The sequence below is a fragment of the Rhinolophus ferrumequinum genome, chromosome 10 (assembly GCF_004115265.2).
Source record: "Rhinolophus ferrumequinum isolate MPI-CBG mRhiFer1 chromosome 10, mRhiFer1_v1.p, whole genome shotgun sequence".
In the NCBI taxonomy this organism is placed as follows: Eukaryota; Metazoa; Chordata; class Mammalia; order Chiroptera; family Rhinolophidae; genus Rhinolophus; species Rhinolophus ferrumequinum.
The window spans coordinates 51,762,955-51,781,302 of record NC_046293.1 but is presented as its reverse complement, the minus strand read 5'-3'; the positions used below and the strand labels follow the sequence as shown (position 1 = coordinate 51,781,302).

At 50.7% G+C, this 18,348-nt stretch overlaps 1 protein-coding gene across 7 annotated transcripts in view; it reads left to right on the top strand.

Annotated features, from left to right (window-relative positions):
• Window positions 1–18,348, top strand: part of GALNT6 (polypeptide N-acetylgalactosaminyltransferase 6) — a 29,476-nt gene that overhangs the window by 5,111 nt on the left and 6,017 nt on the right. For 3 of the 7 annotated variants that reach the window (XM_033117105.1, XM_033117103.1, XM_033117104.1), the window contains 6 exons: window positions 1,397–1,637; window positions 4,621–5,213; window positions 6,797–6,969; window positions 12,806–12,955; window positions 14,002–14,236; window positions 17,313–17,430. In XM_033117105.1, the coding sequence (XP_032972996.1) occupies window positions 4,723–5,213; window positions 6,797–6,969; window positions 12,806–12,955; window positions 14,002–14,236; window positions 17,313–17,430 (1,167 nt within the window). In that variant the 5' untranslated portion in view covers window positions 1,397–1,637; window positions 4,621–4,722. Of the gene's footprint in view, window positions 1–1,396; window positions 1,638–2,061; window positions 2,588–4,620; window positions 5,214–6,796; window positions 6,970–12,805; window positions 12,956–14,001; window positions 14,237–17,312; window positions 17,431–18,348 lie in introns of those variants that run through there. The other 4 variants (XM_033117107.1, XM_033117108.1, XM_033117106.1 and 1 more) reach the window with 3 other exon arrangements.

Here is an 18,348-nt window from a genome sequence, read left to right as displayed (position 1 = left end):
TAAGGAATACTTCCTACTTTGCTAGCGATACAAAAGGGAAAACAACCTGGCTTCTCTGATCCAGGATTCAGAGGTGTGAGAGAGAACAGGCTCCTCTGACACGGGGAAGGCTGTGACGGGCCCAGAGTCTGAGAATAAACAGTGCGCCAAGGGGGCAAAACAAGGGAGAGGTGAATTCTGCTAGAGATCTAAGAAGGCGTCTTGGGGAGCTAGGATGTAAAATGGAGGGATGGGATTGTGTCATTGGCGTTCATATTTCTGTCACTGGACCAAAGCAAGACAGACATTTTACAACAAAATTTCATTCCCATTTAACATGGGACAGGGTATCGCAAAACCAGTTTTACACTCTAATTACATCAGAGGTATGAATTCTGCAAACTTAGCAACAAAAACTCATTTGAAAATGTAATACCTTCAATTTCTTTTACCTTTATGAATTTTGAATAACAAATTTTTCATTTTAAGTTTGTATCAGGAAACGTTCATCATCTTTAATGGACTGAGATTTAAAATAAAATTGTATTCAAAATTCATAAAACTCAGTAAGGTAAAAGAAGTTTAACATTTTCAAAATGATATTCTTTGTAAGTCTGTAGCATTTATATTTCTGAAGTTATTAAAGCTTAAAACTGTATTAAAACTTTCGGTACACTGCATATAGGTATATATAACTGAAATGAAATTTTGACAAAACAATACCTGTATTACATGTGACATATTTGGGTATTTTCTTTTTTGTTCTATTCTGATTTTTAAAAGAATTTTGTTTCATGCTGACACGCAGCACTTTGAATTTATTTCACAATCCTATAGTGGGTTGCAATCAGTGGTTTGATACACTGAGCTGGGTGAAGCCCTAATTCGCTTGGAACAGTGAGAGAAGGTGAACTTGCTTGCATTCTGGCCTCATCTCAGTACCGTAACCAAGATGGGCCCATGAGTTGCAATCCCAAGGGTGTCTGGAGGCAGAAGGGTTGGGCATGAACGCTCAGCAGCGGCAGGAGGGGTGTGAGTGGATGAGGGCTCTGCACACACTTGGCCAGTGCACTTGATGGCCATCCTGGGGGGACCCAAAGGTGCGGGAGTTACACAAGACAAGGGAGGAGGGGGGACCTTGTGCAGCCCTCCCTGCACTTGGCAAAGTACTACATGCAAGAGGGACTCTTCCTTCTCCACGATGGGTGGAGCGGTGACCTCCCCGACCTTGTCGATAATCGCACTTAGAGGAATCCTCTCCTACGCAGAGAGCAGGAATCCTATTCCCAGTCTTCTGGCTTCCATCAGATTATGTGTCTCTTCTAAGTGGCTTTTTCCTGTCACCTAAATGGTAAACAAGATAGAGCCTGAGTCGCTTACTGCCAAGGCTAATCACACGTGTCTCCTTTTATTTCAGGATGTGGTTAGTACCTTGAGGAACTGCAGGCTCCAGAGAGAAAGCCTTAGCCTGCCAGGTTGGATTGAGAGAGCAGATCCCTGGGAAGGGCTCGATTTAACCCTAGGTCAATTTCTCCAAAGGGAATAAAAGGAAAAGGCAATCCCCACTTCGAGGGACCACAACGCAATGCCAGGACGAGGGAGTTGAAGTGCCCTGGGTGATTCTGAGAGAGGGGGTCAGGGAAGCCTTCCTGGAGGAGGTGAGTCTTAAGCACTTGGCAGCAGCTGGTAACTAAGCTGTTCCCACACCTGTGTTTTCTAACTGTGCTCCCTCTTTCTTGCTGGAGTGGGAAGGTAGACAGAAAGTATCGGGAGATGCAGCCTGCAGGATGGTTCAACCCTGTCATGGCAAACACTTCCCCAGTCTGCGGGGCAGTTTGTGCTTACCTGGGGCAGTTCCAGGATTTGTGATGTATCTCACTCAAGCAGACCTCCTTGTGTTGGCCCAGAAGAGCTCAACCCCTGGCGCAGGAAACCGCCTCTACACTGAATCCCCATTTCCTCCTTGAAGCCTTCTTCAAGCCCACGGGAACTCTGTGTTTCTCAGCTTGGCACTACTGTCTGTGCTATTAAGTTTTAATTTTACTAATTTTTGAATAGATAATATAGTCGGGTTCAAAGTGCAAAAGGGTATTCAGTGGAAGATCTTTTTCCTGCTCTTGTCCCCTCCCTAGACAGGTGCTACCTGGACCCAGTACTACCAGTTCTTTTTCTCCAATTAGATTTTAAAATGCCATGGGGAAAGGAATCGTCTCCTACCTCTGTGTCCCATTGCAGTGGACTGTCCCACCCCGTCACCCGAGAGAGTTTTGCTAGCATCACATTCTCCCTCCCCCAAGTCCCTCTTAACTGGCCATCCAGCTGCCAATCAGGTCCGTCCCCTCCACCAGCTATCATACTGTTCTTCCTGTATTCTGGTCTTCCCCCTAATCCTTTATTGCTCCCCATACCTCAGGTCGACGGCACGCTCCTTGGCATGATGATTGGGTTGCAGCTGCCTCTCCAGGCCCATCCTCTGCTACTCCCATCAGACTTCATACTCCCACCAACCTGATCTACTTGCTGTTCTCTGATTGGCTGTGCTGTCTCCTGCCTCTAGGCCTCTGTCTGTGCTCACCTCACAGGGCCAACTCCCAACTCCTGCTCGTGGGTCAGTGCTCAGCCCAAGCTCCTCCTCCTGCAGGCCCTCTTCACAAACGTCCCTCTCCCTCACTTACTGAGTTTTCTGCATCCTCTCCCTCAGCACACAAGTGTGCTTCTTGCCTCTCTCGTGCCCTCTTCTCACTGCGTGATCTCCATTTAAAATCTGACTTCCCAGTTGACTGTACACTCCTGGAAGGCTGGGCTTCCTCATCTCTGTATCTCCCCATCCGGCAGATTACCTGATATACAGCAGGTACTCAGGCAATACTGGCAGAATGAACAAATCTCGTCTCCCATCTCCTAGACGACATCTAATACAAAACAGACACTCAAAGAGATTTCATTTTATTCGCTTTTTGGTGATGCTGCTGAGTCTGATATTATAAAAGAAAACTACCTGTCCCCCATCCCAGAGTGACCCCTGCTCCCCCTTGAGATCATGAAGGCCACATATCCCCCAGATCCAAGGGACTCTAGGTACCAGGCTTCTCCACAGGCAAGAGCTTGTGTGTTTAAGGAACAGCATTAAATAGCTCACTTTTAAGCAAGCTATGCCACAGGGTAATGAGTGTGGCTTTGGCCAAGGACCAGGGCCTTGAGGATAATTGCTGGAAAGCTGAGCAAGGATTTAGTAATTATAATAATAGAAATAATGGATACCATTTATTGAAGGTTTAGTATGTGCCAGCATTCTGCCAAGGATTTTACACACATTATCTCTGATTTAATCTTCACCACAACTCTGTGAGTTAGGTATCAGTTACCCCCACTTTATAGATGAGGAAATTGAGGCTTAGGGAGATTAAGTAATTTGTCCAAGGGTCACACAGCCACTGATGATAAAAACTACTACTTTTTCAGAACTTACTGTATGTAAAGACTGCTAAGCTTTTTCCATGAATTATTTTCATTGAACTTATTAATCCTTATAACAACCCTAAGAAGTAGGTGCTATTATTACTGAAAGGGGCAGAACTGGGATTTGTGCCCAGGTCTGTTGCCACCAACATCTGGTGCTTCACAAGGGAGCCTTATGCTTCCAGAGCTCGCCACAGGAAGTTTTGCAAACATTCATCCTCTGAGCCATGCTTGGGGGTGTAAGCCGATGAACACCCAAGCTCGTCCGGCCTGGAAAGTGTTGTCATAGAATCTTAGATATTTTTTAATTAAATATGAGTAGATGTGGGAGCATATTTATAAAATGTGTTTAAGGTATAAAGAATAACAGTACCAGAAGCGGCTACCATCCACTTTACTTTGCAATCGTCGTGTACCTGAATTGCCTTTCCTCCCTCTTCAGAAACTTTGGTTTCATCATTTTTAGTTTTCTGTGTAGCTTTACCACATATTCATTTTTGTATTCATGAACAATATTTTGTATTCATTTCCGTGTTCGTAAACCGTGCATTGTTTCGTTTTACATGTTTTACAATTTTCTATGAATGGAATCATACTATATGTATCCTTCGGCACCTATGCTTTTTTCACTCAGCATTATATCTGTGTTGTTGCGTGTAGAAGTGGCTCATTCTTTGTCACTGCTGTAGAGTACCCCGTGGTGTGGGTATATTTCACACTCTATTTATTCTACTGCTGACGGACATTTGGATTGCTGCTATTTATCCCATTTTAGTCAGCGCTACTAGAAACATTCTGGTACATGCCTCCTGGCTCACGTGCACTGGAATTTATCCGGAATATAAAACTAGGAGTTGAATTGGGTGTGTGCGTTTTAAATTTTACTTGATAATGTCAAATTGTTTCCCAAAGTGGTTATGTCAGTGAAATCTCTTCACTTCGAGTTTTAGTGTTCTGGTTATTCTAGATCCATTAATGCCAGAATGTTAGGGCAGGAGAGAAACACTGAGTCTAGTCTCCTCATTTTGTGGATGGAGGAAATTTAGGCACAAGAAAGTTAAGGGACTAGGCTAAGGTCATGTCACCATTCGGCAATAGAGCCTGGACTCGAACCCCAAACCCCCTGACTCCTCCCCACCCCTGCCTTGGCTTATTTCTCTCCCTCATCACTTCCCTTCTCAGGCTGAGGCCCCACGGTGTGGCCGCCACGGCATCCCAAGCTCTTCCCAGGCTCCGGCCCAGCCCCCGAGCTGACCTCGCCGGGGTCCCCACTGGCCCCAGAGGATGCGGCTCCTCCGCAGACGCCACATGCCCCTGCGCCTGGCCATGGTGGGCAGCGCCTTTGTGCTCTTCCTCTTCATCCTGCAGAGGGATGTAAGCAGCAGGGAGCAGGCCACTGAGAAACCATGGCTGAAGTCCTTGGTGAGCCAGAAGGATCACGTCCTGGACCTCATGCTGGGAGCTGTCAACAACCTTAAGGATTCAATCCCCAAGCTCCAGATCAGAGCTCCGGAGCCCCAGGAGACACTGGTCCCCCGAAAGCAGCCCTGCCTCCCCGGGTTCTATTCCCTAGCCGAACTGAAGCCCTTCTGGGAACGGCCACCGCAGAACCCCAACAGCCCTGGGGCCGATGGGAAAGCATTTCAGAAGAACAAGTGGACCGCCCTGGAGACCCAGGAAAAGGACGAGGGCTACAAGAAGCACTGCTTCAATGCCTTTGCCAGTGACCGGATCTCCCTGCAGAGGGCCCTGGGCCCAGACACCCGACCCCCTGAGTAAGTAGCGCTCAGAGTCCTGGGGTGAGTCTAGGGCCCTGCCCAGGGTGTGGCTGGTAAGGCCGTGGCCACAGGCCAAGTGCCAGGTAAAGAGCTAATGGGGATTTTAGAATGTAGGCCAGCATTTCCTCTACACCCTCACTCCTTTCTTTTCCTGACCAATTGCCCTTATCCCAGGGTTAGGGTTCAAGAGTATTATGGTCAAGCCAGAGGCCCGGGGACACCTGTGAGAGTGAAACACAATTATGAAGGTGACAAGATTAAAACAGAAGAAGAAGAAAAATAAAAAAGAACTCAGGGCCTGGGACCAGGACCTGGCACAGGGACGACTGAGAAGGGCTCATTCAGTGGCCTCGGCTTCTCCTGAGGCCGCCCCAGAAAGTGGGAGACTTATTGCTGAGCTGCTGGCAAAGCGACTTTTCTTGACAGCAGCCCCGGGGGTCACGACTGTCCCCACGCCTCCTGATGTCCTTCCTCCCATGAAGGCCCACGGGACCATGAATTCATTCCAACCTTTATCTGAAACTGTTTATACTTCCCATCCTGGGCAGTGAACCGGCACTGAGATCTTTGAGCTGCCAGCCACCTCACTCGCACGTGTCCGCAGCTATGTTCACACTCTCCCAAGTCAAAGATGTTTGTGTCTTTCTCATTGAAACTTGTCTTTCCCAACTCAAGAGTTAGACCCTTTTTGGCCTTTTGTCACGTGGCAGCCCCAGCCCCAAATTCATGATTTTTTAGGGTTGTGAGCCTGGCGTTCCTCAGACATGGACCGAGTATTGTAGTCCTAACAGGTGGAGCCACTAGGAGCTGTCAGGAGCTCACAGCAGGGAAGAGCTCTGGGCCAGGAGGGCGGCCAGGGGAGGAAAATGGGGAGTCTCCTCTGCAGGGTCCATGAGAAATCTTTCTGACCAGCAGAAGGGATAAGAAAGGATGTCAGGCTGATTGATTTCTGGAGATCCCGGATTCACACATTCCCACCTCCACCCGCGATGGAGTGTCAAGAGGGTGGCAGCATGGCCAGATGCTACAGCGTGGCTGGCGTGGATGAGGACAGAGAAAAGGTCACAGGAAATTGATTGTGATACTAGTGTCAGATTACAGGGGATTCATGAAAAAATGGACTAGAGAAGAACTGTAAAGTGTAATGAGAAGAGTATGGAAATGGTAGTCACTTTTCTCAGATGTCAGATTTGCCCTTTATTACTTCCCCTCTGGGACCTCTAGATCGGATTGCACTTTATGCAGTACACATATCGCTGAGGAAGAGAGAGAGCCAGCCATGGGAACTCCTAGAGCAGATGGAAGAAGGGAGGGGGACCCCCAGCATCACAGCTGGGGCACGGAGCCAGCTCTCGGGGAGACTGATTTGGGAATGGGTTGGCTAGGACCTGTGCAGAGGCTCAGAGTAGGGGGCAGATGAGCATAAGCTGGGAACAGGGGGCAGCTCTCCCACCTGCACCAGACAACAGGCTGCTGGGTCCGAGGCGCAGAGGGTGGCTATGAGAACGTGCACAGAGCCCTCCCCAGCCCTGCAGCTCCGGCGGACCTGGAGAGCTGTATGTGCGCTTTCATCCTTCCAGATGTGTCGACCAGAAGTTCCGGCGCTGCCCCCCACTGCCCACCACCAGCGTCATCATCGTTTTTCACAACGAGGCCTGGTCCACGCTGCTGCGAACAGTGTACAGCGTCCTGCACACCAGCCCTGCCATCCTGCTGAAGGAGATCATCCTGGTGGACGACGCCAGCACTGAGGGTGAGGCTGCAGGAGGCCCTAAGGAGGGGCCAGCGTCTCCCCGGGACTGGGACGGAGGGCAGGTCCTCGCGAGAGAACAGGCACCCTCACTGCCTGCTGCCGGGTATCACGGCTCGTCATGAAACAGGGAGCAGGGAGAAGGCAGGTGAGAGGCAGGAAGATGGGAGACAGGAGGCAGGGAGACCACGTTTCTAGAGCCTGGACTTCACACAAAGAGCTCCGAAAGCTTAGCAGTTCTGGCTTCTAAGACTCCCTTGGAGCTGCCAAGCCCAACCCCAAGTCCCATGCTGGGAGAGGTGAGGACAGGGGGTGGGACGGGCCTTCCCGCTGCTTCTTACCTGCTAGACCACACTGCTTCTCCACTTCCAAAGCCCTCTCTGCTATAGTTAGTGGGTCATAGCAAGTGAGGTTGCTCACCAAATTTCCACCCTCACCCTTTAAAGCGATTCCACAAGCATCTACCGCGTACCCTGTGTCTGGCACTGACCTAGACATGGGGGTACCATGACAAATAACAAAGGAGACAGATCTTGCCCTGGAAAAGCTAACAGCCCTCATGGGTCAGATGGCCCTTACAACACCAACCACCGCCGCGTGGCCCATGACACATCCCTAGCGGTTGTGAAAGGCCATGGACTTGAGAGGCCAACACCCAGGAGGTCAAATCCCAGTTCTGCCCCTTCCTAACTGTGACCTTGGGGAACCTACTTAGCCTCTCTGAACCTCAGTTTCCTCTTCTGAAAAATGAAGACAATTGACTCCCTCACGTGGTGGATCAGGGATCAGAGATGGGTGATACATGAGATACTTCATGTGACACAGAGTACTGGGCACGGAGTAGGAGCTCCATCGCTTTAGGTTACGTTTACTCTTTGTGTGGGAACCACGCGCTCTGGGATTACGTGGCCAGAAGGTGTTATGTCTGTGTGGCCTGGCTGGGGCGGTCCACCGTGGAGGCCAGACTGGAGCTGGGCCTTACAACGTGAGTGTCTAGGGAGAGAAGCGGCATTGAGGGCATTCCCAGAAGAGAGAAAGGCACAGAGTCCTAGAGACACGGGTGTGTTTGTGAAAATGGGAGAGGTTTGATGTGGCTGAAGCTTAGGTTAGTTGTGGAAAACGACACTAAAAAGATGTTGAGTTGGAATTCATGCCATGCTGAAAGTATTTATTGAGGAAAAAATGAGTCACTGAAGGTGTTTAAGCTGGAGAGGGACCTTGTCTCAGACGGTTGGCAGTTTGGGGGAGGGCAATTATCAGGAAGAGAGGCAGAGGACCCCGAGTCCGAACAGGAGGTTCTTATAGTCAGCCGAGAGTGGGATGACAGGGCCAGAACTAGGAGAGGGGCTGGGGGAGAATCATCGCTGGGGGGGAGTCTCCAGGAGTGTCTGGGGCTCTCCCAGGTTGGCCTCTAGGGCCCGTGCTCCCATATCGAGCACAGGAACGGACACCCCACTTCCCAGTGTACGCCGTGGGGCCACTCCAGTAGAGCCTCCCTCCTGCCTTCTAGATTAGGGGGGATGCTCAAAGGTGAACTAGGGCTGGGGAAGGCAGTGGAAGGAGGAGCTGAGGATGAGAACTGCTGAGTCCATTTCCCTGGGGAGCTCACCCTTCCCCAGGGAGTTCAGACACCTAGCAGCGCTTACAAAGCAACAGCAAACAAGTATTGGGGATGTGGTGAGAGAGTGGGGACCAAGGAGGGTAAGGTGGGGCTTCTGGAAAGGGAGGGGCTTGGGAATAGCCTGGTAGCAATGGAATGATTGTAGGGAACGGGAGCACGTGTACCAGCTGCCCTCCCTTCCTCTCAAACTGGGCTCTCTGGTAACCCTTCTCCCCCATACCTATGCTGCCCATCCCTCAGAAGCTTCTTTCCTTGAATCACATGGGGTGGGAGTTCTAAACCGTTTCTATGTGTCACCCAGAATTTTGTGAGTCCATATGGTACAAATGCCCAATTGGGCAACTCCTCTGACCAGGTTAGACAAGTAGCATAATGCCAGGCTGGCACAGGCAGCATCTAAAGGGCACAATAGCCTGTGCCTAGTAGGGTGGACTTGGCAGTGGGCCCCGTAGCCCCGCCAAAGGATCTGCCCACCACAGCAGGCATTCTTTCTGGTTGTCTTTCCCTTGTTGCCCTGGACTCGCTCTTAGGGCCAATTCCAGCCTCTCAGAATCACCTGCCTGAAAAACCTAAACCAGTCATTCTTATTTTTCTGGGTCCTGGCCTCCTTTGAGAATCTGTGAAAAGCTTTGCTTCTCTCCCTAGAATAGTGCAGAACTGCCACAAGGAGATGTATACCCCCACGTTTTTGCACGTAAAAGGGAATTTGTGGACCCTAGGATAAACAACCCTACGTTAAGGGCTTTCGGACACTCGAGTACTTTCAGCAATGTTTCAGTTCAGTGGGGAAAAGGACACAACTTGGATCCATGGTCAGAAAGCTCTGCAGTCCACAGCGGGATAAAATTTCCCACACAGTTGACTGTTTGATCAGATTAACTGGCTCTCATTACACACACACACAGACAAGGGCTATGTCTCTGCTGAAATACAATGTCCGTGCTTTCTGTCCTCCTATCCAGGCACTTGGCAGTGCTCTGTGACCACAAGTATACAGACATTTGATGCCAGTGGTGGGGGAAGAGGCCCAGTAGCAGGCTGGGGAACTCTTGCTCACCTACCTCAAAGTCTGAACCCTGGGTACAGGTTTCACTCCCGTGTGGCCAGGTCAGATGCCAGGTCCACTCCTGCCTAGCATGGCACACTCCACACGCTCCTAAAAACTGGCCCCCAGGCCTGTGGGTCTGTCGTGCCCCAAACAGGGCATCCCCTTGTCAAACACCCTGCCCTGCCCCTGGGGAAGACTGAGGAGGAGAGAAGCTAGGCCTCCCTCCTGTGGGAATGTGCTAGATGCATAGGAGGAAATCAGACACATGCCCAGGACCCCGAGAGTTGAGAAGTGAACAGAACCCTCCCGCAGTGAGTAAGCTCCTCATGGAAAGACGAGAAGTGAGGAGGTGGGTTGGCTGAGACGGTGGTGCTGTTGGAACGAAAGTAGAGGGATCAGCAGATGCAGGGAGGAAAAAAAGGGCGGGAAACACGGTGTGAAACCCAGGGGAGGCGACATTTGTGGAGCATTTTGGATTAGCTGGATATGTCACTGTTTATATACCACATTTGTTCATCCATTCATCTGTCCATGGACAGGGGTGTTGTTTCCACCTTGTGGCTACTGTGAAATAATGACTGGTGTACAAGTATTTGTGTACTGAAATAATGACTTGTGTACTGCTTTCAATTCTTTTGAGTATAGACCCAGAAGTAGAATTGCTGGACCATAGGGTAACTTGATGTTTAATTTTTTTTGAGGAACAACCATACTGTTTGGATTTGTTTGTAAGTGCAATTTTAAACCACTGCAGTGACATAATCTGTTTTGTAGTTTGACATGATAACTCTGCTGCTATGTCAAACATAGATTGGGAGGAGTGGCATAGAGGCCAGGTGACCCGTTAAGGCATTATTGCTGGGGGTGACACTGGGATGGAGAGAGAGAACTGACAGTACTTGCTGAGGGACAAATTGTAAAGGATGAGAAAAGGGGAGAATCCAGCACGACTCCGAGGTTAGAGCAGCTGGACGGGGGCGGGGACTGTGTTCTGACGTGGGGCAGTCTGGGGATGCAGCTTTGGAGGAAACCTTGAGTCGCGTTTTGGGCATGTTTGGTTTGTGGTTCTGTGAGACGTCCCCGTGAAGATGCCGAGGCCGGGAAGAGAGATCGCCCAGCATCTGCAGATAGACGGGACTGAGTAAGGTGTGTGTGCAGGAAGTCACAGGAGCCTGGGGGACTCGTCGTGAGGAATGAAGCTGGGTTGGGGTGTTAAACCTAAATTAGGAGGCTGTTGTCTGGGGGACACAAGAGTACGGATATGCTTGTCCATCTCCGCGCTTGGCTCTGCTATACCCAGCTCTGGGGCCTGTGTTCAGTGGACCCAGGGGTGTGCCGGGAAGATTGTCAGGAGGGCATAACTTAGGGGAGTTGTCTCACGCCCCTAGAAGGGCCTGCACTCACACTCAGAATCCCTAGGTCCAGCCTCGCCACCTGCGCCTGGATGGAAGGTGTGGGAGAAAGGCCTTGTAGAGCTCAGGCCCTCCTGAGGCTCAGAGCTCAGTGCTTCGCAGTCTCTTACCACAAAACCCACTTCCTATGATGTTTTGCCCCTGAACTTCCTGTGAACACAATTAAGCGAGTTCTCGGGGGAAAATCAGCTACACCGAGAAGGTGAGGCTCCTGGTTGGGGTTCCTCCCTCCTTCCTGTTAGAGCCAGCACTTGGGGCTATGGCTGGATTGTGAGTCTGGGAGCTCCCTGAAGGCAGGACCCAGACCAGGTCCCTCCCTGCCCAGGGTAGTGTCTGGCACCTGGGCAGAGAGTCAGCCTCTGTTTGCTAAGTGAGTGCTTGGCTGACGAGGCCAAATGAGGCTCATTTGGACTCATGAACATTGGGGACGATACTCCCTATATTGTAGTGTTTTAATCTTCATAGAGAAAGGGACATAAAGAAAGTCAACGTGAAAGCAGGTAACTCAATGACTGGCACATAGTAGGTGCTCTAGTATTTGGATATGGTGTGTGTGTGTGTGTGTGTGTGTGAGAGAGAGAGAGAGAGAGAGAGAGAGAGAGAGAGATCAACCACCCACCCTACGCCTGCACTGATTGCAGGCCTACAGTTTGCAAAGCACTGTGTTCAGAGCAAGGTCCAAGCACTTGGCTGATCCTACAGCCCGAAAGAGAAAGAACACACTCATCTGTCACACCTGCCCTCCACCTCCACTTCTGAAACTACAGGCAACTCCATTCTGCACAATCAGGAACAGAACCGTGGCGTGGATAAACCAAAATAGCAGTTAAAACCTCGAGTAAGATTTGTAATATGTTTCAAATGGATTGCCTCAGAATAGAGCTATTTTTAATGCCCTGAGGATTTCCAACTGAATAACGGTCATGGAGTCAACCCCTCCTCAGGAGGAACTGACAATCTCAGCAGAGATACCCCTCCCTTCAAAAAGCTTTCCCCACCCCCATCCCCAAATTCAGGATGGCTGCCCCTCCTGTAGGCCCTCCCGGTCCTGCACTGGCAGGTCACTGATCGCCTGTTTCCTGGGTGGCGGGCTCACCACTGTACCTGGCCCATAGCAGGCACTTTCAATCAAAAAGCTACTTGGCGTCTTTGCATCTTCCTAAAGAATTCCACATGCAGAGGAGGTAATAAAGAGGATTAGAGAAAGACTACTTGCTGCTGATGAGCAAGCAAAAAAAGAAAAATCACGATTTGTGTGCGTGCTACCTGGCAAACTTACTCTGAAGAGCCAGGGAGATGGAATCAGACACGGAGAAACAACTGCCACCACCACCAGGGGTGGAAAGGAGAGGAGGCTGGAATCACAGCTCTGAAAGGCAGTGGCGGAGGGGGCAGAGGCCAAGGGAGGCATGTGATAGTCTTTGTTGGAAGTTTGTACTTGATTTGAGACCAAAGAAACAGAAGCCTGAGGTCCCGTCTAGCACATTGGAGAAGGTGCCTAGGTAAACAGGCACAGGAGCGACACTGCAGAGCCAGTGTCCTGGCAAGATGGGCTCGGGTGGCAGGGTGCGCTTGGCGACTTGCAGGACTGGCTCCTTCCATCCCCTTCCGCACCTTCGGCATCCATGGAATTGCTCAGTGCAGTAGGTGGGGGGGGGGTCAGGGGGGCGGTTCAGGCTTGTGCCAGGGCTTGGTGCCTCCGGGGATTAGGTTGGAGGCAAAGTGGTGAGCTGACCACCATGGCCTGCTCCCTTCCAGAGTACTTAAAGGAGCAGCTGGAGGAGTACGTGAAGCAGCTGCAGATCGTGAGGGTGGTGCGGCAGGAGGAACGGAAGGGCCTGATCACTGCCCGACTGCTGGGAGCCAGCGTGGCGCAGGCAGAGGTGCTCACTTTCCTGGATGCCCACTGTGAGTAGAAGAGTGCTGGCCCGGCCCCCAGGAGGCCCGGATGTAGTCTGGGCCACCCCCCCTCCCTGGCCCCGGCCCAATGAAAAGCTTTGACCACAGCACCACCAAGGCCCCTTCCTGCTCCGCTGCTGCAGGAGTGAAGGAGGCTTAGGACCAGCTCCAGCTTTTTCTAGCCCCTTCTCACCCCAACCCCAGGAAAGTTTCATCAGGAGGCACACACAGCCCTAAATTGCTGACCCCGCAATTGCTGGGAGTGTGCTGGAGTCGCAGACATTTCCCTCTCCCCCCTGATGGGTATGTGCCTCATTCTGAACTCAGCCCCTCAGAGACACCTCCCGTTACCACTGGGAACCGGTTTGCGGTTTGCATGGAGCTTTCCTGTGGCCCCTGGAGGCAGGAAGGCCTCTCTTTTGCCCCAAACCAGAACACCTCCCACCATTGTCAGGGAAAAGAAAAAACAACTGTTCCCCGAAAGTGGTGCTATATATTGGGGAAAGCCCTAGACTCGGGAGTCAGAAGACCTGCGTTTGTGTTCCGGCTCTGCCACTATCTGAACCTCAGTTTTCTCATTTGTAAGATGGGAATGAGGATACCAACCTGACCAACAGAATTATTACTCTGAGGACCAAATAAAGTCATATATACAGTTCACTGAAAATCTCAAAGCGTTAGGCAAATGAAGGGGGTTATTATTCTACAGCTGGAGCTTGAGATGAGCTTCCCCTGGGACAGGAGCTATCTGCTTTGGAAATCTATACTTGGGTGGGGAGGGCCAATTCAGGGGATAGGCTGGGTACCCGAAGACCCCCATCCAGAGCCTTCCCTGTGCTTTTGAATCATTTGAGTTGACCATGTTACTCCCCTGAGCCCTTCCTGTGGCTCTCGGGGCCCTCTATGCCCTCTCCAGCTGTGGAGCCTGCCGGTGTTTCTCCACCTCTGACGAGGAAGTGGATGGAGGGTTCTCTTGTCCTGCTGGGTTTCCCTGCTGGCAGGGGGCTCAGCTGTGGACAGGACCCTGACAGCTGTGTCCTGGCCTGGGCCTGCAGGTGAGTGCTTCCATGGCTGGCTGGAGCCCCTCCTGGCCCGTGTCGCCGAGGACAGGACAGCGGTGGTGAGCCCGGACATCGTCACCATTGACCTGAACACTTTCGAGTTCTCCAAGCCCATCCAGAGGGGCAGAGTCCACAGCCGTGGCAACTTCGACTGGAGCCTGACCTTCGGCTGGGAGACGCTACCTCTACATGAAAAACAGAGGCGCAAGGATGAGACCTACCCCATCAAGTAAGGACCACAGCCTGCTGAGCCCCCAGCCCACCCAGTTCTAGGGACCCGCGTCATCTCAGACCCACATGTATTTATTAGGTGCTCTATCAAGCACTTGACATACTTTATTTAATCCTCATCCTGTAGGATTAGCCTGTTTTACATACAGGTGAGAACACAGGTTCCTAGGGAGAAACAAGTGGCCTCAGATCACGCAGCTAGCCAACAGTGGAACCAGGACGCCCATCCTGGCCTGACGGACCCAAAGCCCAGGCTCCTAACCATCGCACACACTACTTGCTCTCATCCACCGCTTACTGGGTGCCACTTCATCGCCTGTATCCCTCCCTGCACATAGAAGGACATGACGGGTGCTTGCAGAGGTGTTGAGAGACAGTGGGTACAGGCCATTGTTGAAGAGCCATTATAATAAGGGGGGTGCCATTATCTTTGAAAAGACTGAGAACCTATTAAAAGAACATAGACAAGTGTTCTGCAGTTTGCAATTGCCCTTAATATTTTCAGTAAAGGGCCAAATAGTAAATATTTCAGGTTTGCCAACTACATACAATCGGTTGCATATTATTCCTTATTTGTGTTTCTTTTAAACAATCCTTTAAAAATGTAAAAACCATTCTTTGCTCCAGAGCCTTGTAAAGCCAGGCCAGATTTGGCCCCCAGGCCATAGCTTGCCAACCCTGAACCACAGGGTGGATACACGAAAGTTACCCATGTTTACCTCCCACCTGGGGTTACCTTCCCCTTATACACCCACCCTGTCCTTCCTTCTCTAATTGCCTGTTGGTGTTAGTACTGAGACCACAAGTTTATTTTAACGGATGTCTCAGCCAAACTGAGCGGGGAGTGACATTTAGAGTATGCTGTGGTTTGGAGTTAACTGCCACTGTTTTCCTATATGGGCCAGGAAACTTGAGGGTCAACTGAGTATATGTAAGTGATGAAGGGAAGCAGAGAAGGGGGACACAGTGAGTAGAGATAAGAGGGAAGGCTTGAAAGGAAGAGAGGGTCGGAGTTCCTCCCCCTCCACATGCCAAAATCCTAAGACATGCTGCCCAGAGTCGCAGCAGAGAGGGCTCTGGTGGGTGCCACAGGATGAATCCTGTGGATCCTAAACAGCCACCTGCTCTGTCTCCATTGACAGGAAGAGAAGCAACAGAAGGGGGAGATGGGAAAAGAGAAGGCAGGAGAGAGAAGAGAAATTGGAATTCCCTATTGACCGTCTGCTTGTTTCATAGATGCCTTTTGTTTGGTGTGTACAGCAAGAAAGCCGCCCTCCCCCAAGCTGGGGGCCAGGCACCCAGTGGCACAGGCAGGGTCAGGGCACCTGGCCACCACCCATCACTGACATCCCCGGCTCCGATGTCCAAGGACCATACAATACAACTGGAAGATAAAGCTCCAGTGTTCGGGGAATGACCCGGCTCCCTGGGAGCATGCAAGGCTTGCCCTCAGTCCTAGCACTCCACACAGCAGGCTTTTGGCCAGTACCCTCCTGTCCTCCACTCGGAAAGCTAGCAGGAGGCCAAGAGGAGCGCTAAAGGCGCCGGAGACTCCTAAGAAGTAGGCCAGGAAATACAGGCTGTTGTTGCCTGTTGGTTGTGGGTGTGCAGTGAAGTTCTCTGTGTAAGTTTGTCCTCAGAGGCAATTTGTTAGTAGCTTCTCGGTCAGACAGATCTCTCAAAGCCAAGAGACAGGTCCAAGTCAGGGAGACCCTCAAGAAGAAGCAGGTTAGCTTCAGCGTGCTCATCTGGAGTCCCACAACTCTCTGAGCCTTTCTGGGCCTTACTTAGACTGGCTGAGCACCCCTGGGAATGGTCAGAACCCGTGACACAAAGCCTGCGTGAGCATGAGGATTTCCCAACTGGAGTGCCTTTCAAAAAGCAGCTGAAGGAGCCAACTTCAGTGCAATAGGAGCAGCCACAAGGTAATAGCAAGGTCAGGCTCCCGGGTAGTCACCTCGACAGATCAGTCCAATGAACACTGATTGAGTCTCTGCCGTGTGTAAAGCACTTTGATCTGTACTGGGCTTACAGAGAAGGTGTCAGTATCTTTCTGCCCGTAGGTACTATATGAAGAAGCAACAGAAGGGGGCAACAAAGCCCCATCCAGGCACACCTGGCTCCCACACCGCTGCCAACAGCTATTGACTATGTACCTGATGTCTGCCTCTATCTCACCCAGCCCCTACCCCACCTTCAACCCTTAGCCCAGCCCTTCTTGTGAGCAACGTGGTACCTAAATTCTAGGAAGGAGGCGTTTTTGTCAATCTTATCTTCACATGGGTCTGTGCCTCCCTGCTTTTATATGAAAGCCAGAATCTTTTTGTTACCTCCAAATGCTCCTTTTACTGCGAGTGAACCTGAAGTCATCTCACTTCCTACTCTGTTTCCGGAGCACCTCTTATCACTTTCCTCTGTTCAAGGCAGCAGGCAGATTTTCCCCAAAGCGAAAGTTTCTCATGCAGTATTAAGCACCGGGGCTGCGCTCCTACGAAAACTGGCTTTCTTGTCCCTGAAGGGCCAGGGACCCTGAAAGAGAATGGGGTCAGTCCAGCTCATAATACTCACTCATTTATGATTTGAATCCTGTTCTCAAAACCAATTTCACACAGCTTCATTAGCATAATAACTGAGTATCTACTACGCTCCAGGAAACTTGATGCCAAAAAAGCAAACGATGATAGTAGCTTTACTCTCTGCCACTAGACTGCATTCTCAGAAGATGGGATCTGTCTTTCTTAGCTCTGTATGCCTAACACGTAGTCTACCAGGCCCTGGTGGCTGGTGTTCAATATACCCTTGGGTGAATGAATGAATGAATGAATGCCTTTTAGAAGAGAGTAGGATAATTACATCTATCCTGGACCTGGTTCCTAGAAGGTGACGAGAACATAATAAAAGCCCAGTAAACATTTGCCAAATGAGTAAGTTAGCAGAAGAGGGGCTGCCCATCGTGGGAAAGGGATGAGGGGGTCGGTGAGGAGGCGTCAGTGGTGAGTCCCCCGCTTTGCACCCCAGGCTTCCACTCCTCTTCCCCTCAGAAGACACACATGCTTCTCCCTCTGTCTCTCCAGATCCCCGACGTTTGCTGGTGGCCTCTTCTCCATCTCCAAGTCCTACTTTGAGCACATCGGTACCTATGATAATCAGATGGAGATCTGGGGAGGGGAGAACGTGGAAATGTCCTTCCGGGTGAGAGTGAAGAGGGCTTCGAGGGGGGACCACAACATCCGGGGAACAGCCTGAGAACCTGTCTTAGGCAGCAGAGCCTCAGGGGTATCACATCTGCGACTGAACTTAAAAGGTGGCTGTTTCCTGTCATGGCTCCACTTTCCTTCTCCTCCCCTCCCGTCTCTGGCAGTAGGACTTTGGGAAGCACGTTGGACAATTTGAAACAAATGAGTGGGCAGAACTTCTCAGACAGAAAGGATAATATAGCAGTAATAGGAACTAGACCTCTGGGGACTGGTGGCATCTTTCATGATGTCAGTGGGGGGATGAGACCCTGGTCAGGGCTTAATGGTGAGACCCTGGAACAGGTCAGGAAGTAGTCATTGTCCCTCTTCTAGAAAAATCAGTCTCCCCTTTCCCGGTCAGAGCACACACGCCCTGGTGGTCTTCGGAGTTTCCGTGACCCTGTGCTCAGCAAGCTGTTCGTACTGTAGGAGAAAGAAAATGGTGGCCCAAATTCTGGGGGGTCCCAGAACTCTGAGAGATTCCAGGAATAAGGCCAACCAGGATCAGGTTAGGAAGAAAAGATTGCCTCTCCATGAAATGTACACAAATCCCCATGCCAGTGGGGAGGTAATTAGAAAGTAAATGAGCTCATTTATGAGGTCACCCCTAAGTACATTTTTAATACCTCCTGTTACTATGATTATATATTTGTGTCCCTACTATACTAAAATGAACAATAAACCTCCTAATTTAAAACCTAAAAAGAGAAGATAGGTGGGAGGGCTTAATCCAGCCTCCTGGCATACATAAGCATCACCGGCTCAGTCACTGTAACTCTCAGGGTTCTGATTCTAGGTTTATCCATGAGCCTCTGACCTCTGTTCAGTCTGTCTCCTAGGAAGCTAGTGTGCTAAAGGTCCAGGGGACCACCAC